Consider the following 21,888-nt stretch of genomic DNA (forward strand, 5'->3'; position numbering starts at 1 on the left):
GAAGTCTGTAATAGCCAGCTGGAGGTGTGTGTGTGTATGTCTGTGTGTGCACGTGCACGGGGGGGGGGAGGGGGGATGATGGTTGAGAAGCCGAATGCCAACTGCATTATATCTGAATTCACATTATTGTGGGGTCCATTATGATGATTCATTTTCTGTATTGTAACCACCAAATATCAGCAACAGTTTTTTGTTTTTTAAAGATTTAATCTATTTATTATTTTTATTTATTTTTTAAAAGATTTTATTTATTCATGAGAGACACAGAGACAGAGAGAGGCAGAGACACAGGCAGATGGAGAAGCAGGCTCCTTCACATCAGCAGGTAGCCTGATGTGGTACTCGCACCAAACCGCTGAGCCACCCACAGATCCCCAGATTTTATCTATTTATTTGACTGAGCACACAAGCAGGGGGGAGTGCATGCAGAAGCAGAGAGAGAAGCAGGCCTCCCACCCAGCAGGGAAGTCGATGTGGGGCTCAATCCCAGGACCCTGGGATTACCACCTGAGCTGGAGGCAGACATCTAACCAACTGATCCATCCAGGCATCCCAACAAAGCTTGTTCTGACAGGGAAAATGCAAAGTAGGGAGTCAGGCAAGAGACATTTCAAAGGACAAATCTATAGGACTTGGGAGGACTGGATAGATGGAGGAGATGGGGGTAAATAAAATACACATTCCTGGATCACTTGAAGCATAAAGATTGTGACAGAAAATGCAGCAGTAAAGTGGTTTCATTTCATTGCTTGGATTGGTAGAGGGATAGGAATGGAAATATAGGTTGGTTTTAATTATGTTACTGGAAGGTGATGATGGAAAGATCAAGTGACTAGGCAGTTACAGGACTTGAATTTGAGGTCAGGCTTCAGATAAAAATGGTAATCACGGACAAAACAGTAAGCAGTCTACGAATTCTTTCAGAAGTGAACAGAACATTGAATAAGAATTTAAGAAAAAATTAAGAGGTAGAACCACATTAACACAAAAAGTAACATTTGAAGTTTATGGTATCTTTTCACATTTGTTATTTTAATGGAACCCTTGAGGGGTGGGGGAGATTAGTTTCAAGTAGATTTATTCATTCATAAATATTTATTAAGTGCTTCTGGGAATACAAGGGTGAATAAGTAACAGTCCTTGCCCTTAATGGGTTTCCAATCCAATGGGAGAGGCAGACAAGTAAATAATTAGGGGCCCTGATTCTAGTACTAACAATGCGGTTTAATAATTGGCTATTTACTAGTCTCCATCCCAGAAAAATCACAAAGTTAAGGAATAGTGTCTTTATCACTCTTGTTGTCTCCAAAGCCAAGCAAAGAATCTAGCATATAGGCATCCAGGAAATAGTAACGAATAAATGATAATAATTTCATTGAAACATTGAACAATTACATTGTTTTCCTTCTGTATTGACAAACTGTGACGATAGCTCAAGTGAAAAATAATAACGAATCAAATGAAAATAGGTCTCAGCAATGATGAACACTATTTTATGGCAGAGCTTAATTAAACCTTGTGGTGAGTGTGAAACATTAGGAAACATGGTTAATTATGGTGCGTTGGAGATCAGATTTTGGAAAGCCTTATATGTTATGCCAAGGGATTTATATAGGTGGCTGTACTGAAGATTCAAAGAGAATGTAAGAGGGACACTCAGGTGGCTCAGTTAAGTGTCTTGCTCTTGGTTTCAGCTCAGATCATGACCTCACGGGGTGTGAAACTGAACCCAGTGTTGGGACTCTGCCCAAGCTGAGTGTGGAGTCTGTTTCAGATTCTCTCTCCCTCTCCATCTGCTTCTCCTTGTTCACATGGTATCTCTAACAGATAAAATCTGAAAAAACAAACAAACCTGGGGCACTGGGTGGCTAAATCAGTTAAGCATCTGCCTTCAGCTCAGGTCATGATCTCAGGGTCCTGGGATTGAGCCCCATGTTGGGGTTCCCTCTCTCATTGCCCTCCCTCCCATTCCCTCCGCCCCCCTCCCCGCTCATGCTCTCTCTCGAATACATAATAAAATCCTTAAATAAGTAATTCTTTCTTAAAAAAAAAAAAAAAAAAAACCAGCAAATGTAAGACATGGGAATGACAATCAGAATTATGCTTTGGAAAGACCACTTTGGTTGGAGTGTATGTGATTACAATAGACGAGTGCTTTCCAAACTTTTAAACACATTTAAGTGTGCATATAGGAGGCCAGCTGTACAGAACAATGTGCTTAACTTTTTTTAAGGTCCCAGCTGTGCTCAGCAAATGCTTGAAGAAAACAAATCATTGGGTACCTATTAAGTACTTCATATATGTACATTTCCTTCCCCTTTTCCTTTCTCTGAATACACTGATTTAAAAAAGAGCCAATGGATAAATCTTGAGGACATAAGGCAGGGGGCTGAATAGACCCCCAAGAGGCAGAAAGGGAGGGAATCAAGAACAGGAGGGCTTGCTTGGCAGAGGGCATGAGGACAAACAACTTTTCTCGAGATGAAAAGCAGACAATTTGAAGACAGACCTAAGAAATAGAGAGGAGGAAAATCTGCAGTTTCCATTAACTGGGAAGAGACTGGAAAAGAAGCAGGGGACATTAGATTGACAAATGTGCAATCTCCATCAGGATTAAACAATAAAATGGCTTAACTGAGGTCCTAACATATTAACTTGTGATGGTTGTTAACAGCATCTGGAAAGGCTCCCCAGCAGCTTTGAGCAAGGTGGGAGGAGCAAAGATACAGGTGGTTGGAAGCATCCAGGATTGACAACTGGCAGGATGAGAAGGGGCCTAAAGGAAGATGGAAAGTGATCTGAGAAAGCCCTTGAAAGGCTTCCTGAAGTGAATAACTGTAGGGCACAGTTGAAGAAAGGAAGTTAGAAGATGAGTGGGGACGCCTGGGTGGCTCAGCAGTTGAGCTTCTGCCTTCAGCTCAGGGCATGATCCCAGGGTCTGGGAATGAAGTCCCACATTGGGCTTCCTGTGAGAAACCTGCTTCTCCCTCTGCCTAAGTTTCTGTCTCCTCTCTCTCTCTCTCTGTGTCTCTCCTGAATAAGTAAAATCTTAAAAAAAAAAAAAAAAAAAAAAAAGAAGTTAACAGAGTGGAATAGAAAAGAGCTAATGGATTTAAAATCTTGCTGAAAGCGATTCATGGCAACCTGATTTAGCCTTTATTCTTTTGGCTTTGGCAAAGAAAATTTTTGAACCTCCATAGACTAGAAAATGTGAAAACATTTTAAAATTTAAAACAGGTTTTCTACATGACAAAACCCAATTTACTTATGTTCCAAGATATACCTTTTTACAAAAAAAAAAAAAATTACTGGAGTTTAAAACTAGATAAATTACTATATTTTATTAAACTTTTAACTACTCTTACATTGTTTTCCTTCTGTATTGACAAACTGTGATGATAGCTCAAGTGAAAAGAATAGATTTCTGATTAATGGATCAAATGATGCTTTGTAAAGTCCCCAATTCAAAGTCAAGCATTTCTGTCATCAACAAAGGCCAGATACAAATGACAAAGAATCATGAATAGTACCAGGCCAAACTTAATTTGATTAGGTAAGGAGCCTTCATCTTAAAGGTAAATATTTTGTCTATATAGTGTTAGATCTTCTTGAATAATCATTAAGCTTTTAAGTAACAGATTTATAAACACAAAGTTCAAGTTTCCATAATGCGGCATAAATACCCATGATTTTAAATTTTCTTTATATCAATTAAAATGGAAGATTCAAATGACTTTAAAAGCTAGTAAATGGAATAATCAACTTTTCAAAAATTTAGGTTGAGGGCTTCAGTGATAATGTCTCATACAAGGACATGGTGATTAGTTCTGATTTAATATACTATAATAGAACCACTCAAGCAAAATGCAAGGTTTCTGGAAAAGTTTCATTTTGAGAGGTCAGCAACACTTCTAAATGAAGGAATCAGGGTGATCGTTTTTATCCCCCCTACCTCTTATTGCCACAGATAGTTCCAGGGGTTTGGAGGTGGAAATTACACAAAAGGGATAGAGAGTCAGGGTTAAAGCACTATAAAGCTAATTAGTGCCTGACAGCATAGCTTTGACTACTTTTCAGTCAGTCACTAGCTCTCAGGTTACACTTTTCATTCCTTTAATCACAGAGATTAAAGATACCTACCTTCCCTTTCCATTCAAGCACCAATTGCCTTCAAGGGGGAGTGGTGACGTGAATGGCAAGGAAAAGAGCATTTCCCTCTGCTTTTGTACTTAAGCAAAAGCTCCTTGCAAATAGCTCTTTTATGATTTTTACTACTGATAGGAAAATATAAAAAAGCTTAAATAAAGGCTCCTTCCTAGAATACTTTTTCCATGTACTTTTTTTTTTTCCTTCCTAAATGGAAAGACACTGCTGTATCCAGATAGTAATGTTTTGGGTCACAGATTAAAAGGAAAAAAAGAATGAATTTGGGCTAGCATATAAATTTCATTAAGTGGAGACTCCTTGGTTAAAGAGCAAAATTTGCTGGGCAGGGAGGAAGAAAAAAAGGAAGGGGGTAAGAAGAAGGACCCCCTTTGCTTAATGCTTACCATAGTCAGATTTTCATGGAAGACTTTAGTGAGGGAGTTTCCAAGAGGAGACTGAGATATTCTAAGTAGCAACATTTAGGAAGAAGAGGAGGTCCAGTGGTCTCTGGGCTAGCTAGCTACAGAAACTGGCCCCAAGGAGTCACTGGCTTGGAACTGGGGTAGACAAATGAGGAACTGCCCACACAGTACAGTTAGGAAGTATTTGATAAAAATTCCTGGAAGCTGAAGTCTTCTTTATTGACAGAACGTTTGTGGCAGTTGTCCATAAGGTCCAAACACAGCACATTCTGACATTCAAATAAAACCTATTTAAATGTGGTTCCTTTTGATTCCTTCAACTTTGTACCATGATTATCTGTGCAAAGGGGTTATAAATTGAAACAACCTCACTCACATCACCCCTATCCACTTTCTGGAGACTGACAGCTTGGTCCAAGTTGTTAAAAAAGCAATACGCTAAAAGACAAAAAAATAGTCAACTACAACAAGCTACCAGGCCTAATCAAGAATGGCTGATTATTCATTTTCTTCTTTGAACATTTTGCTTAAGTGCTTTATTAAAGCTACGAGCTCAGGGTTTCCACCACGTGCATCAATTTGTTTATAGGCTTTAGATTCAAGCTCTTTAAGAGTACTCCGGGTATATTCAAAAGAACCTACATTCTCAAGATAATGTACACAGTATTTTTTAATATCTATATTTTCGGTTCTCTGGCGCAAGATATTCTGCACCTGGGTGCTTTCAGGTCTCGACCAAATAGCATGAATAGTAGGGAATGAGAACTTTCCCTCTGTTAGATCTTCACAAAAGCTTTTGTTTTCACTGTATTCTTTGGAGTGTAGATTAGCATAATCATCCCTAATTTGGAAAAAGAGCCCAAGTGTATTAAGTAGTGGCTTCAGATCTTCTTTGTAATCAGAGAACAACTGCATGAGACCTACTGCTAATCCAAATAGTCCACCTGTCTTTTGCAGCACCATAGCTTTATATTCTTCTTCAGTGGGACAAGTGTAATTATCCCTCCAATAAATGTCTAGACCTTGTCCCTGATGGAGTTCCAAAAGCTGGTGGGTAAAAAGCTTCACTGCATCTGGGTGGTCAAGGGTTAAGACTTTCTGTAGGCCAAGAAAATATACATAATTGGCAGAATTGATGACAGATGGAATTCCATAGATGCTGTGTGCCACTGGAAAGCCACGTCGAAGTTTTGAGTTGTCTTCAATATCATCGATGAGCAAACTGGCATTATGCAACATTTCTGTCACTTCAATGATAATCTAACAAAAAAGACAATGACAGTTTCATTTTATTTGAGGTATTCAAAACACTAGTATTTAACGTTATGAGAGTCTTGAATTCCTTAGTTTTTACAGTGAGTAATTATATAGCAATCTCAATATAAAATAATACATTTATCAGCATTAAACTCAATTAAGAGCAAGAAGTATTTTATGTGACACCTATTAATTCGTTAGGGATTAAGAACAAGGTTAGATTTGGCTAAATACCTGTAGCTTATCTTCTGGAACTTTTAGCCAATGATTAAATGCCTGTGAAAGTTTGGTTCTCACTTGCTTACCTAAAATTAAAGAATAAAATTTGGCAATAAAATTAGTATTTCAGCTATAAAAAACATTCAGAAACTTCCTGGAAAGCTGTTCAAACTTGAATCCAGCCCCATCCCTGCTGGGTTCCTATTGCCCCCTCTGCCTTCATATTCTAAAAGCTCACAGTCTTTTAAAATTGGGGCAAAGAAAAAAAAATTAGGGCAAAGAGATTCTAAAGTATTCAAATGGCCTACTAGTAAGCCATTCCTTTCATCTTAACTTGTATCAACAATTTTGGAATGAAATAGCATTTTAGGAATTATGATCTAATTCATTCCTTTTTTGAAAAATAAGCCAGTCTTGTTAGTGGCAGTTAATTAGCACTCCTTTTCAGAGAACTATAGGTATTTCTAATGAAATATAATTTGCTATTGCATTCAATAAAATCTCATTAAATTACCTCTTAAAATTATCTACAATTCCTTTAAATTAAGGTTTTAAAGATTGTACAGCTCTGCCTCTTTCCTATCAAAAAATGAGATGACCATTCCCTGAAGTATTCCCTTTTAGCATCCCAACTTAGCCAAAAGTTAATTTTGACTTAGTTTTTCAATTTTATCATTTTCTTACATGGAAAGCTCAAGAGGTCTTTGGGTAGTGGTTATCAATAGAAGTCATTTTAGCCCACATATAAAGGAATGGTAGATAAAAACTCCAACCAGTTCACTTAATAACATTCTACAAGCTTCCTGCTAGAGTGAATGCATAGTAACACCCTAATTTCAGATGAGGTTTCAGAAAAAAAAAGTTACATAAAAAGTTTAAGTGAACAAAAACAGTATTTTCTAAGACCTACATTTTCCTAGCACCAATCACCCAAGCAAATGAATACTAATTTTCATCACATGTCCAAATGAAAGAAAGTTGTATTTTTCTGTGAGAAGTCTAAAAGGGAAGGATCTCTTAGGGTTCAAGAAGCAGTATATTCTGTCTACTAACTTTTAAGGTAAGCAATGGTCTGGGTAGCAGCTACATACTTTATACTTTCTATCTACTTTCTAGTTTAATAAAAGCCAATATGAGCTATTCTTACAATGTACAACTATGCAACATAACCCATATTGCTTTAAAACACAAGTTGAGAAGATGGACAGACACAAAGAACGTGGAACCACATTTCTCCTTTCACTTTAGAATATACATAAAAAAAACAGCACAATAAATGGCTTAACTTACAGGTAATGCAGTTGTGCTTTAATATTTTTTTCCTTTCACCAGATTCTGGGGTCTGGATTGATACTTTTAAGGCCCCAAATAGTTTCTAACAGGAGCTAGTCATAGAGATTCCTCAAAATTAAAAGAAACAAACAGTAATTACCTTTCCTCTTTATTCCTTTAAAAGATTTATTTATTTTAGAGAGAGTGCACATGAGTGGGGGTAGGGGCACAGAGGGAGGGAGAGGGACAAGCAGACTATGTTGAGTGCAGAGTGCAATGCAGGACTTGATCCCACAACCTGAGCCAAAATCAAGAACCTGACAAAACCCAGAGCCACTCAGGTGCCTCCCAATTACCTTTCCTCTTTAAAAGACCTTAACATTATTATTTTTAAAGGCTTTATTAATTTATTCATGAGAGATACAGGCAGAGGGAGAAGCAGGCTCCATGCAGGGAGCCTGATGTGGGACTCGATCCCGGGTCTCCAGGAGACCTTAATTAACATTATTGACTCTTGGACTGAGGACCTACACTAGGGCAAATAAATAAAAGTCATTTGACTTCACAAATTTCAGAAAAATCCTAATATTAACAGTTAATTATTATAATCTTTCATTAGCAAGAGTAACTTTCCAACAGATCAAATGGTCTTGCCCACCTTTAAAGTTACTTTAGGAATTCTAAAGTTCTCTGTGAAAAATAGCCTTATTATCCATAATGCTATTTCCTAATTCTTTTTTTAAAAAAAGATATTTATTTTTTAGAGAGGGAGAGAATCTCAAGCAGACTCCTCATGGAGTCTGATGAGGACTTGATCTCACAACCCTGAGATTATGACCTGAGCTGAAATCATGAGCCAGATGCTTAACAGGTGCCCATTAAAAAAAAAAAAAAAAAAAAAAATTGTATTTAAATTCAAATTAGTTGACGTACACTGTATTACTAGTTTCTGGGGGTAGAATTTAGTGATTCATCAGTTACATATAATGCCCAATGCTCATTACATCAAGTGCCCTCCTTAATGCCCATTATCCACTCAATTCCCCCACTCCTTATTTCTTTTAAAGATTTTTATTTATTTTTGAAATATTTTATTTATTCATTTGAAGGAAAAGAACATGAGCAGCTTGGGGGGTGGCGGTGGAGAGGCAGAGGGAGAGGGAGAAGCAGATTCCTTGCTGAACATGATGAGCAGTGAGCTTGACAGGGGTCTTGATCTCACGACCCGGAAATCATGACCTGAGCCAAAGGCAGATGCTTAACTGACTAAGCCACCGAGACACTCCAAAGATTTTTATTTTTAAAGTAATCTCTATACCCAATGTGGGGCCTGAACTTACAACAAGATCAAGAGTCACATGATCCACTGACTGAGCCAGGTGCCCCATAGTTTTCTGTTTCTTTGGGAAAATCTTTTGAGGTTATTACGTTCTATCATGGATGAAAGATCATATTTGATTTTTTAAAAAGTGAGATAACTAATGAGAGTTTTAAATGTTACCTAATGGCTTAATGTTACCTATTTCAAGATAATGAGGATTAAAAAAAAGGTTACAGATGTAACATTTACAGAGGATTAAAAAAATGTTCATTACACAGGTAAACATTATTGCTAAAATGTAACTACAGTCTTTGCTTTACACAGTAGCAGAACAGGAGACACTCTTCAGACTCTTCACAGCACTGATAGCTGGCATGTTTTACCACAGCCCAGTTCTAGCCAGTATCTGCAAACTTGTTACAAAACAAGTCCAACAACAGATGGGTAGAGTGCAGGAGAAACATCACCATGTTTCTCAGTGGGAGACCCTGAATAAGTGTAGTTACACTTACCACTAAATATTACTCAGAAGGGGTCTCTTGGCTCTTTTTTATTTTATTTATTTATTTATTTTTTTTAGGGAATGGGACAGAGGGAGGGAAAGAGAATCTGCTCTAACCACCCTGAGATCATGACCTGAGCTGAAATCAAGAGTCAGATGCTTAACTGACTGAGCCACCCAGGTGCCTCTTGGCTTTTTCTTAAATATTAAATAGCAGGCAGCTTCCCTTTGCATTATTCATTCTTTTGTGTTTTTTGATTCTTCTTCTTCTTCTTCTTTTGTTTTTAAGATTATTTATTTGAGAGAGAGGACATGCCTGAGTGTACAATGGGGGTGGGGGATCCGAGGGTGGGCAGAGACTAAGAGAGAAGTGGACTCTCTGCTGAGCACATGGGGCTTGATCCCATGATCTGAGCTGAAGTTAGATGCTTAACTGACTGAACTGCCCAGGTGCCTCCCTGGATAACTTTTTGAGCTATACTTACAATCATTGTTTGTGCAGTTATATGTCAAAAAAACAGCAGCATCATGCCAAGGGCAAGGCAGTCGAAGATGTCTGCCCTATCTGCCCTGCATGTAAGCAATAAAGAGGTGTACTATTTGTACACCTATTTGTAATGAATTTAAAAATAGTAACAGACTGCCTAAAAGTTTTTTTAAAAAGTATGTCTTCTTTGTCCTTTGGCTCTTGAAGATTTCATCTTTAAGACATTTGGATTTTAACTTGTAAGAATGATTTTGTTTTATTTACTTATTTTTTGTCTCTGGAATCATCATAGTGAAAGCTAATTTATATTCAACAAATTTGGGATCCTCTTATATTGCTTCTGTTGTATTATGGAGTATCTTTATGCTGTCAACTCTATTTCATTTAATAATCTTTGGTGAGTTATATCAGACAATATGGCTGAGTAGAATTTGAGTTGGGAGTAGACGGTTCCCCCCATTCTTTTGAAACACTGGCATTAGCACGTAGGTCTACCAGAATAGAAATGACACTAATCATAATGGCTTCCAAGATGTAGCTAGGAAGCTACTACTCTTCTGCCTTGGATAACCATATTTATCTTCTCCTGGCTTACAAACAGAAACACGTATTACCACTGAGGTGTGCTCATAAAGAAAGGTGTGCACTTTAGAATAGAAATGAAAGTGTTTATTGTGATTGAGTTGGGAACATCATTGGTCTATAGGTTACCTATCCTCTGGGCTAAATAGGTTTATATGGTTGTCAACTAACTTACCACCTTCTATATAATTTCTAGAAGATCATTCTAATTTTTAAGTAACTGGTTTGTGAATGAATTTTTATTATGAGAACCCACACTTATGTATATAAATTTTTATTTGCTGTTATAATTTTCTAAATCAAGTTACAAAAATACCAAAGAAAACATGCACATATACATGACTAGGCAGGTGTTACTGTAAGAAGCCATGTTCAGGTGATCCATCTTGCTATAGGAGTAATGTGGACTATGTTTCCAAGTAATGTGACTTAGAGATGCATTACTATTTGGCTCTTAAAGGAACGAGTAGCCTAAGAAATGCAGTGTGTATGACAACAGAGAATGTGGAAAGTAGAGTGAAGCTGTTTGTTGTTATAAAAATTGGCATAAAAACCTCTAATATCTAAATAATGGGTAATGTGTTTCATCCATAAAGAATAAAACCTCCAATGACCTACTCAAAAGTTTTTAGTATTTTTAGTTACATTGTACAATTGTATATTTTAATTTTATTTTTTATTTATTTTTATTTTTGTTTATTTGACAGAGAGAGATAGGAGCAGCAGGCAGAGAGGGAGAAGCAGGCTCCTTGAGGAGCAGGGAGCCTGATGTGGGACTCAGAAGGGTCCTGGAACCATGACCTGAGCCAAAGGCAGATGCTTAACTAACTGAGCCACTCAGGCACCCCACATTGGAGATTTTTAAAAGGGTGCTTAAAATGTCCCTTTTTAGAACAAAAAAACTAAAACGTTCTATTTGTCATTTTTCTCATACGTATCACCTTAAAGAGGAAATCTTAAGAGCTGGTAAGTCTAATCTTTTCTGTATGCTAGTATTTGAATGACCACTACTCTATAACAAGACCCTATATGGACCATAACTAAACAGTTACCTGGTAACTGAAGTAAATACTTATAGGGTTCTAGAAGAATTCTTTGGACTGTTTCTTGAGTCTTCTCCATTGTTTTTAAATTTCAAAGCTGATCTGTGAAAAAGGAGAAATATAATCTTATTAACTAAATTAATTTTGAGTTTCAAATGCAAAGGAATTTGTACCTCAAGGTGTTTTTGTGCAGGCAGACTTTCAGTTTTGCTTTATAAGAATATTCTACATATATGAAATCTAGAAACAGGCTAAGTGAAAGAAGCCAGTCACAAAGGACCACAAATTATATTCCATTTATACGAAATGTTCAGTATAGGAAAATCTATAAAGACAGAAAGTAGATTGAGATTGCCTAGCATTGGGGCAGGAAGAATAGGGAGTATGAAGTTTCTTTTCGTAGGGATTAAAATATTCTAAAATTAGATTGTGGTGATGGTTGCACAACCCTGTGAATATACTAACATATGTACTTTAAATGGGTGAACTATATATGTTGATTACCTCTTATAAGGGAAAAAAAAAGGAAAATCTTCAAGTATTTCATTGGTCAAAGTTCACCTAGACTCTAAGTGATTTCCTTAGTTACAAAAGTTGTATTAAGCCTTTCTTATTTTACTCAACCATAAAAGCTTAAATTGTTGACATCAAATCACTGTCAAAACAAATCCAAAGAATTAGATCCTATTATTTAATTGATTACATAATTAGTAAACATACTTTTTTCAGTGAGCATTAAGATGAATAAATTTTATATATTTAAAATATACAGCAAAAACTCCTCTCTCCTACTTTCTATAACGAAATCAACCCATTTCAAAGATTCTAATTTAAGATGTGCATTAACTTTAATGCAATTAGCAAAAATATTACCCTGTATCTACACACACACACACACACACACACAGTATTTTCCTGTGGTGATTTATTTATTTTTAAAGATTTTATTTATTTATTCATGAGAGACACAGAGAGAGGCAGAGACACACAGAGGGAGAAGCAGGCTCCATGCAGGGAACCCAATGCGGGACACGATCCAGTGACTCCAGGATCACACCCTGCGCCGAAGGGAGGCAGGCACTCAACCACTGAGCCACCCAGGGGTCCCTTCCTGTAGTGATTTATTATCTGAGTTTTACATTTACTTCGGTATTTCCTACAATCCTTCTTTATTGTTGAATCCAATCCCTACTTTGTTTCCTTCTAAGTATCTATTGCTATTTTTATTTGTTCTTATCTTAGGAATCTTTTTTTCTAACTGCTCTGACATTTTGGCATTTTAGAAAGTTTCTCAAGTTTATCTTTCTTTTGCTTCTTTAAAAAGATTTGGTCTGTAGGATCATGAACAGAAGTGTGTTTTTTGTAATCTCTTGAGTGCCTAGGTGAAACAATCATAAGAATTGAGCACTCCAGCAAAGGAAATCATCTTAGCAATATGACCTCAAAGAGAAACGTTCCATGTAGAAAGTTTTAAACCTGCCTTAACCGACAATACTCAGCATGTTACAAGGGGAAAAAAAGTTGAAAAGATATTTTGAAATTATCTAAAAATCAGTTTAGTAATTTAAACTTTGACACATTACCTCATTCTTGGGAGATTAAAAAAAGATGACAAGCAGGAAAAATAATCACTTACACAAAAGATTACAACAATTAAATGTAGGATAAACAATTTAAAGAGGCATCTCTTACATACTTCTGAATTTAAAAGTTGGTAGCTATCTCTTCCCAATTAGGTTGACATAATCATGTTTATTCTTTCACAGCCTCCAGAACACACTTAACTTTAAAGTGAATAAATCCACCTTTCAATAACTCTTTTATGTCCTTCTGGAGACAAGTATATTCTTGCCCAGAAGTCAGAGCTAATCTGTGTTTCAATTCTTAAGGCTTTTAAAAAATTACTGTAAGAACACTCACTTAACAAGTGAGCCAATTAATGTTCCTTTCCTAGAGGATGTTTATATGTTAAGTATTCTCAGTGGTGGGAAAACAGAGGAACCGCAATTTTTCTAGGTATTGAAAAGTAATGTTTTGTCTTAAGTCTAACGGGTTCTACAAACTGTGGCCTATGCCCTACCTGTTTTTTTTTTTTTTTTTTTTTTTTAATGGAAAGGACTCCTATTTATTATAGCTGGAAATTTCAGCCATCAGAGACTAGATTCAAATAAAAAGGCATTAGTGTTACACAAAATATACTAACTTATTTTTATTTAGATGGAATGACTACAGAATGGATCTGTGAGAGAGTCTGAAACTACTCCCTTTCAAAACAGGAAAACTGCCTTAAATTTGTTCACACAATTGACGGATGAATATTAATAAAAACAGATTGTCCCCTCTGTGTGGACTACTATTGAAATAATTGCCTGGTTGGGCTCCCTGCATTTGCCCCTCTAATCCAGACCTCTATTCTTCAGCCAGGAATCTTTGCAAAATTCAGATCTGGCCCTATTTCCCTACAGATTGAGAACCCTGCGAAGACATCCCTTTGCTCTTAGGTAAGAACAAAGCTCCTTAAAGATTGGTTGACTCTTCCGGCTTTCTTCCCCCTCTTCAGTTCCTCACACTTTATCTTTTTATGAGGACGATGACGACGTTAGTTCTTCAAACTTTAAAAGTTCCCTCTAGATACCTGGCTTTCCAACAGGCTATTTTCTCCGTCTGGAATGTTCTTTCCATAGTTAACTCCTGCTAACTCACTCTTAGCTCGATTCTCACTTTACTTCCCTTAAGCCAAATCCCCTATTTTATTAAAGCATCACGTAACTCTCCTTTGTATTACTCACCACTATTACCAAGGTCACACTCGTGTGTCCACTTTACTTCCTGTCTGCACCGTTTTTTTTTACATGGTAGGCACTCAACAAATTTGTGAACGATTGAATGAACCAACGGAAACGCGCTAGAGGATGAAATCAGGGCATACGCTTTCACTATAAAAAGATAAAAATACCATGCAATTTCCCCCGTCCCCCACACCCCGACAATGATCTGGTTTCAAAATTGCTAAATAGTGATATACAAACGTAAGCTTGGCTGTGAAACGCAGAGTGAATCCTTCCACGCAAACTTTGGGAGATGACAGAGCTGAAGAAAACTGCCCGAGATACAAGCAATAGATTTAAATAACTTCAAGGCAGATTTTTAAGAGACTTGGCAAAACCGCTTCAAGCGATTCCTCTACTCGTACGAAGCCCGCAGGGTCAGTGAGGTTCCTGCTTCCTCTCCGCTCAGATGCCCCCTTCCGCCGCCCTGGATCACCTACCGCTCCTCCCCTTCTCTAGCAAGTACGGAAAATTCATACACAATCCGGTTCAGCATCCGGGTCCTCACCCTCCTTTCTTTCTTTCCTCTCGACCCCGCCTTCCAGCCTCCCCCGCCCTCATTTCCCATCCGGGTCCCCCCCCCCCCCCCCCCCGGCCGCCACCACAGCCGCTCACGGTTCAACGGTGATATCACAACTTTTCGCGTTGCCGGTCCGGGGAGTAGTAGTACCCAGCATCAACTTCCCACTTTATAGTTCTGACCAAGGCTCCGCCTGACGTCTACATGGGTCCCTCCCCTTGCTTCACCACAGAACTCTCCACCCTCCTCAGCCACCAGCGACACTGCATTACTCGAAGCAAGAAAATGCGCCATCCCGGTCACACTGCGCAGGCGTCGTCGCCGCCTCCCCACTGCTTTGTCGCCCCGCCTCCTCTCCTTCCCCCTCACTCCTCGTCCCACGCAGGCGCGGGGCATTGCGGGTCTTGCAGTTCTCCTGGGCAAGGGCTTGCGCATTGGCCCCAGAGGTTGGACTACACTTCCCGGCAAGCTTTGAGGAGTAACTTTCAGTTTCCATAGAAGTGGTGGGAAAATGGCGTCGTTGTTTGTATTCCGAGGACCAATAAGAATGGGATATAGGCGGGTTCTAAAGAACGCTAACCAATCCGAGGTCGTCTAAGAGGCCATCCGGGAAAGAGGTAGGGGAGGGGCAAGCTTCTAGGGGAGGGGAGAGAGAAGGGAGGGGGGGCACTGAGCGGGGGGGGGGGGAGCGATGTTTGCCCGTCAGTCGAGTCCGGAGTGAGGAGCTCGGGCGCCGGAGCGGAGGGAGAGTCTTGGGCTTAAGCTTGCCGCCGCCACGGCCACCGCCTGGACCTTTGCCCGGAGGGAGCCGCAGAGGGTCTGGCGCTGCCGTCCTCTGGAGGGCAGCGCGATTCGGGGCCCGGACCTCCAGTCCGGGAGGGATTTTTCGTCGTCCCCCCCTCCCCCCAGCGAGGGAGCCCGAGCGGCCGCCAAACAAAGGTACCAGTCGCCGCCGCGGGAGGAGGAGGAGCCGGAGCTTCAGCCTCAGCAACCGCTGGACCCGCCGCCCTTCTTCCCCCATCTCTCCCCCGGGCCTACTGGTTTTGGGGGGGAGTAGGGGAGGGAACTCTGGACGTGCCAGGGTCAGAGCTCGCCTCCGCGGAAGGTAGGGGCATTTTCCGAGGCTCTCGCTGTCTCGTGAGGGGGTCCGTTCGGGAGTCACCCGGCCCGGCCCGGCCGAGGAGCGGGGGACGATCGCTCGGTGTCTCGCCGGGCGCTGGGGTTCGGGGCCTCGGCCTCCCGGGAGCCCCCGCCCCCATGCAGTTGCAGAGTGCGAGTCGCCCCCCATCCTGGCGGCCGCACACTCAGCGGTTCAGCGGCTCTGGGCCGCGGTGGGGGGCCCGGGCCGGCACGGGGGGCCGTGCGGTCTCCCGGCCCCTCGGTCCTTTGGCGGCCCCCGCGGCCCGGCCGCCGGGGATCCCGCTCGCACTTGTCCGGTCTCCGCCCGGGAACGGGACGTGGGCAGCGGCTGTGCGGTGGGTCGTCCTGCCCGCGGCCCTCCGGCCCGCCCGGCCTCCCGCCGCCCCCACCCGGGGCCCCTGGAGCCGGGGCCTGCGCGACCCTATGGGGCGCCGAGCCGCTCGGCGGGGCCCAGAGGCCCCCGGTGGGGACAGCCGGCCCTGCGCCGGCCCCCGGGCTTGTTGTGAGTTTCTTCTCTGACAGAAATGGCGTCATTGTCGGAGACGGGAAACTCCGTCGGGTCCCGACAATGGGGACGGGAAGCTGCCGAGCTGTGTAGGTGGCTCGGTTTGCGGGGCTGGCGAGGCCGCGGGGAGCCCCCTCGTCGGCGTGTGGTGGTTCCGGGGCTGACGCCCGCTACGTTTCTTGCTTCGGGCTTCGGGCGTCGGGCTTCGGGCTTCGCCCGGTTCCCTCCGCTTCCGCCGGTGCAGAGGGGTGCCTGTAGTGTTGACTGGGTGTCTTTTGTTTCCCCTCCAGGTGCAGGTGAATCTGGTGTTTTCGCGGGGATCGCGGTCCCGGAATCATCATGAAGGTAGGATTGCTTACGGAAACCGAGCTCTGGGGTTACAGAACAGGGGGGTTTGATGGAGGCCGCGTGTGGGGCCTCCGAGTTTTGCCGAGGAAGGTGTGTTTGGTGGCGGGGTGCCGGAGCCCGTTTCCCGGAAGACGATGGGGGTCAGCTGGTGTGGCTCTGTCGGCTCTGCTGTGGAGTTGGGGCCACTTATAGGATGTCACACGGAGCATAATTCTCCCATATAGACCGTCTCTTCTTGCAGGGTAAGGCAGGAGTAATTGCATGAAATAAAGTATTTTAAAAGGTAAAACAGAAAAAGCAGGTCAAGTAATCCGACTCTAGAAACTGAACTGTATTGTGGTTCTATCGATTACACCGATGAAAGAAAATCTCGTTTATTGTGTGAACAGTGTTGTGGGTTTTTAGCAGAAGACCTATTTGGTAAGCTATGAAAATAATCTGAGTCGAGAGATTTTTGAAGAGAATCTTTACACACCTCAGTTTTTCCTTGTATTTCCTGGGATTTAGGATTATTTGGTTTATTTTTTCTTTGATCCTTTTAGTCGGTAAATTGTCAGATACTGTAATAGAACCAGTGTGGATTGATGTGGAAAACCCATTGCCAGGTTCCTCTTAAATATAAACATGTTAACTGAATGGAGGAGAGTGTGTAAAAAGTAGAATTTACTTAGTTCGTGGAAGAAATTATTGCAAGGAAAGAAAGTATAGGTTGGTTTTGGGTTTTTTTTTTTTTTTTTTTGGTATATGTAATTGAATGCTGTCAATCTTTAATACATCCGAGAATAAAAAGCCTTAGTTAGATATCTGACATGTCTAGGTTCAACTGGTGGAACTTAGAGACTAGAGATATTTTTCATTCGTGACAAATTCAGAAGTGCTTGAAAGGGTAGGGTGTGTTCACAAGTATAGAAATGGATAGAATAGTATGTGAAAATATAAATGTCTACTTTTGGTAGTTCCTTGGAATTATTTGAAAACAAGTTTTCTTTTAGGATTTTCTGCTTTTATAGTACTGCATCTAAATGAAAATTTGTAATGCTTGTGTTTATGGAAGAAAATAAAAGCTGTGACTACTTAAATATTTATCAGCTATATAAAGTAATTAAGTTTAGCTGTAGATTTTTTTTTTTTTAGATTTTTTTCTTCTTGAGTTTGGGGTGCTATAAACTGAAAATATCTGCTGAATTTTTCTGTCTCACCTTCATGTAAATGAAAAATACAATCAATGATGTTTCAGAAACAAATCCCTTTTGTTATTCACAGATGCTAGCTATAACTCTTGTGACCTGTATAAAACAGAGACAAGTGAATTTTTTTTTTTTTTTTTTTTTTTTGACAAGTGAATTTTTTAAGGAAAACCGTATATCTTCCTTGGTATTGGGTGAGAATTTCTTAAGAAAGGCATTGGGTTGAATAACATATAATAAATTCAGAAGCTGAATAAGAGCATTTAGTTTGTGATAGGTATCGCAATCTGTTGTAGTTCCCGGTGTATATCTTAGGTACTCTGTTAATGTTTGATTAAAAGAAATGTAGTAAGTTGGAGGTCCTTAAGATTTAAATTTTCTTTTCTTGCCTTTTCTTCCTTTCATTTCCCCCTTTTTTTTTAAACTTGCGTGTTTAAAAAATGAAAGTACGTTGGAAACTTTAGCCTTAAAAGTTTCATAGTATTTGGCAAATGCAAATTTTTTTGGTGTCATTTTAGTACTAGTAATTTTAAGTGCTTAGCATTTCCATTATTATTGCTTTTTGAAAAGGGGTACTAGTAATGTTGAAAGGAAGGAATTATTAAAGAAAATTTCTAATTTTATACAAGAAGAACTTCCTGTTACTGTATATATAGTGAGCCTTCTCAATGGGAGTACACTGGCAGTCAGCAGTACTACAAATTAGCTCATTTCTTGGAACTTAATTTCTTACATGGTGAATATTGAGAGGCTGCCCATGATTGGTATTTTGCTTTAACAAAGTTGCAATTCAAAAAGTATTTAGTAGTGATTATATTAGGCTTAAGTTTTCTTTTTTTTTTTTGTATTCCCTGTTTGTAAATTGTAATGACAACTGAGTTATAGAAGGATTTATGCTATTTATCAGATCTAACAAAACATGTTTGTACTTTGAGGCAGCTTTTAGGTTTTTATTATCTGCTTTATTAGTCACAAGAAATTTTTAAATTTTATTAAGTGACAGTCTATTGATGTCATTGAAAGAATGTTTAGTAATACTTTTCTGGTTGTTGCTTTAAAGTCCCAAAATAAAAATGTATATATCATTTAAAGTGTTATGTGTTTTAGAAACAATTTTGCTGTAGTATTCAAGAGTTTATTAAAATAAAGTCCCTTTACTCACTAGTGTATTCTGTCTTGTAATATTTTTGCCCAGTGTGTTTTTGAGAAATAGCACTGTAACACAAAAGCAGTTTTGTTCTTAACATAGGTCATGATGTTGGGGTTATGTTGGATTTATTTTTTATACTTTTTATAGATCTTCCAGTGTCAGTAATAGCACATTATCAGGAAATCCTAGATTATTAAAAGTTTGTAAATGATTCCAAGACTCAATTATGTCAGATTCATTTCCTACTTTTTTCTAACTAAAACTGTTTTCTTGTTTATACATTGTACATGTTATTAACATCTCTCATTACGTTGCAGTAAATTTTCAAGTGAAGTGGGAGAAGCTGGAGAGGCTAGAGATTTCAGAATCTTTATGGGATAAGTGATTTAGATGGTTGTGCTTAGAAGCTTGGGGAGATGGAGTTTTTTCAGATGTACCATACTCTTCAGGAATCACTAGCTTCAGAACACATAAAAATAATGTGAAATGTTCGATTACAAACGCCCTTTGCTTATGTGCATGTTCTCACCCCTCTATGCCTTTCTTCCCCTCTCCCTTTTCTTTCCCTTGCTCCTCTTTTCCTTCTTTCTTTCCCTTCCTTTTTCCCCTTCTTCCTTTTTATTCACTTCTTCCCTCTGCCTTCCTTTGTCTACTGTCACTCCATCTACCCTTTTTCTTTCTCTTCTTTATTCCTCTTCCCCCACCCCCTTTCATAAATCATTCATTTGACAACAACAACTTGCATGCATCAGTCAGTGTGGAATGAAGGTCAATAAGCTATCAGATCTGCTCTCAAGGAGTTCACAATCTAGTAGAAGACAGAGAAAAATAAAGCACAACAGCACATACTGAATTATAAGAGTGTTGACTGCACTATACAGTAATTGTGGTAAGTGCTGTGGGAGGACAGAAGAGGACATCTAAATCAGTCATGGAAAGTTCTCTGGTAGAATTGACATCTAAGCTAAGTGTTAAAGTTTTGATTGGGCAAAGAAGGGTAGAAAAGCGTTTGAGGCAGAAAGGGGACTGCATCTAGGAAAATGGAAAAAACCAAGATGATGTATTTGGAAACTGTTAGTTAACTGTGCCTAACGTAAAGCATAATGTATTTGGAGGAGGGAATAGGAGGGCAGTGATGGGAGGCAGGCTAAGTTAGGGAGTTGAAAATTTTCTTGAAAGATACATGGAACCACTGAACGTTGTTTGAAAGGAGTAAAGTTGGTGGATTTATGGAGAGGTCACTTTGGTGGTATTGTAGTGAATATTAGACGTATTCTGAATGGAAGATCTGGAGATTCCAAGTGAGATGTCCAAGTGAGAGGTAAGGGCTTGAATGATACCTAGGAAGCAGAATTTAGAACCTAGTAACTAACCCTGGGGTGGGAAGAAGATGGAAGTTTCTTGGGGCATGAGATGGATGTTATTGTCAACTGAAATATATTGGCATTGAGGAAAGATGTATAGGGTTTTGAGTATTGAAGGGGCCTGTGTGATGTCCACATAATACTAGTTAAGATGTAAGATTAAGGAATCAGGTAGGATGAAGAGAACTCAGAGGCTTGGTTAATTCCGTGTGAATATTAACCTCATAGTTAACTTTAAACTGTAGTATTTGAAAGGATTTACATATATAATATAGCATATGTATTTTGTCCTATGAATTTGTGGTCTTTTTGATGAACGGGTAATTTTGTAAAATAATGACTTGGTTTTTGTCTAAATTGCTAATTCTTTATCGTAATTTTTTTTTAAGTATGCTGGATGAGTACATATTTCACTGAAGAATGTGTTTTTGCTGCTTCAGTCTGCAAATTCAGTCACTGAACAGATCATTGTATGCCCTCCATGTACCAGATATGCTTCTAGGTATTGAGGATGCAGCAGTGAACAAAAAAAGAGTTCTTAACCTCGTGGGGTTTACTTTGCATTTTAGGATAGATGGACACCATGCCAAAAAAAAAAAAAAAAAAGGTGATGTGCTGTGAAGACAAAGCATAATCAGAGTAAGAGCATACAGTGCCAGAAAGACAAAGTATTAACTTTATTTTTTTATTTTTTTATTTTTTTTAAAGATTTTATTTATTTATTCATGAGAGACACAGAGAGAGGCAGAGACGCAGGCTGAGGGAGAAGCAGGCTCCATGCAGGGATCTTGATGTGGGACTCGATCCCGGGACTCCAGGATCATGCCCTGGGTGAAAGGCAGGTGCTAAACCGCTGAGCCACCCAGGGATCCCCTGAAAGTGTTAACTTTAGTTGAGGTGTAATAAATGGCCTGTTTGGGATCCCTGGGTGGTGCAGCGGTTTGGCGCCTGCCTTTGGCCCAGGGCGCGATCCTGGAGACCCGGGATCGAATCCCATGTCGGGCTGCCGATGCATGGAGCCTGCTTCTCCCTCTGCCTATATCTCTGCCTCTCTCTCTCTCTGTGACTATCATAAATAAATAAAAATTAAAAAAAATAAAATAAAATAAATGGCCTGTTTGTGGAAAGCATCATGTGAAACAAGTAATAGTGTGAACCATTCAGTTATCTGGGGGGAAGAGCAGTCCAGGCAGAAAAACAAATGCTACGGTCCTGGGGAGGAATGTTTTTGGCCTGTTTGACCTTGGCATACCTTAAGGAACAGGAAGAAGGCCTTTAGAGCTGGAGTGGTAGGAGCTGAGGCTAGAGAGATCACAAGGACCAGTATACTGTAGGGCCTTGTAGGCCATGGGGAAGGGCTTACTTAGGGTAAAATTTGAGTGTATTGGAAGTCACTGAAGGGTCTTGAGCAAGAGAGTGAAGTGATCTGATGTACATTTTTAAGCAGTAACTGCTGTTGGGAGAATAGACTGGGGTGGAGCAGGACTAGAAGGAGGGGCACCAGTGGCAAGGCTGCCAGGTTAGTTCTGGTGAGAGATGGTGGTGGACCAGGTATGAGAGGTGGATGTGTTGCAGGTGGGGATGATAGGATTTGA

General features: G+C 39.9%; 2 protein-coding genes across 17 annotated transcripts in view; one reads left to right on the plus strand and one right to left on the minus strand.

The window, feature by feature from the left end:
- Positions 1-3,314: 3,314 nt before the first annotated feature.
- Positions 3,315-15,124, minus strand: GGPS1 (geranylgeranyl diphosphate synthase 1). Of its 11 annotated transcripts, XM_038533866.1 has the most exons (6): positions 14,695-15,118; positions 14,041-14,156; positions 11,261-11,353; positions 7,335-7,445; positions 6,060-6,130; positions 3,315-5,828 (listed from the first exon to the last, which is right to left on the minus strand). In XM_038533866.1, the coding sequence occupies exon 6, from the start codon at positions 5,805-5,807 to the stop codon at positions 5,067-5,069; it is 741 nt and encodes a 246-aa protein (XP_038389794.1). In that variant the 5' UTR covers positions 5,808-5,828; positions 6,060-6,130; positions 7,335-7,445; positions 11,261-11,353; positions 14,041-14,156; positions 14,695-15,118; the 3' UTR covers positions 3,315-5,066. The 11 variants fall into 11 exon arrangements, with proteins under 11 accessions (XP_038389794.1, XP_038389795.1, XP_038389788.1 ...); XM_038533867.1 differs by lacking the exon at positions 14,041-14,156; XM_038533860.1 differs by lacking the exon at positions 7,335-7,445.
- Positions 15,125-15,274: 150 nt separating this feature from the next.
- The window catches only part of ARID4B (AT-rich interaction domain 4B), a 149,792-nt gene continuing 143,178 nt past the window's right edge, over positions 15,275-21,888 (plus strand). For 3 of the 6 annotated variants that reach the window (XM_038533851.1, XM_038533853.1, XM_038533854.1), the window contains exons 1-2: positions 15,277-15,704; positions 16,535-16,589. In XM_038533851.1, coding sequence (XP_038389779.1) covers positions 16,584-16,589 — 6 coding nt within the window. In that variant the 5' untranslated portion in view covers positions 15,277-15,704; positions 16,535-16,583. Of the gene's footprint in view, positions 15,705-16,534; positions 16,590-21,888 lie in introns of all 6 variants that reach the window. The other 3 variants (XR_005357743.1, XR_005357744.1, XM_038533852.1) reach the window with 2 other exon arrangements.

Source organism: Canis lupus, chromosome 4, assembly GCF_011100685.1.
Source record: "Canis lupus familiaris isolate Mischka breed German Shepherd chromosome 4, alternate assembly UU_Cfam_GSD_1.0, whole genome shotgun sequence".
Taxonomy (NCBI): domain Eukaryota; kingdom Metazoa; phylum Chordata; class Mammalia; order Carnivora; family Canidae; genus Canis; species Canis lupus.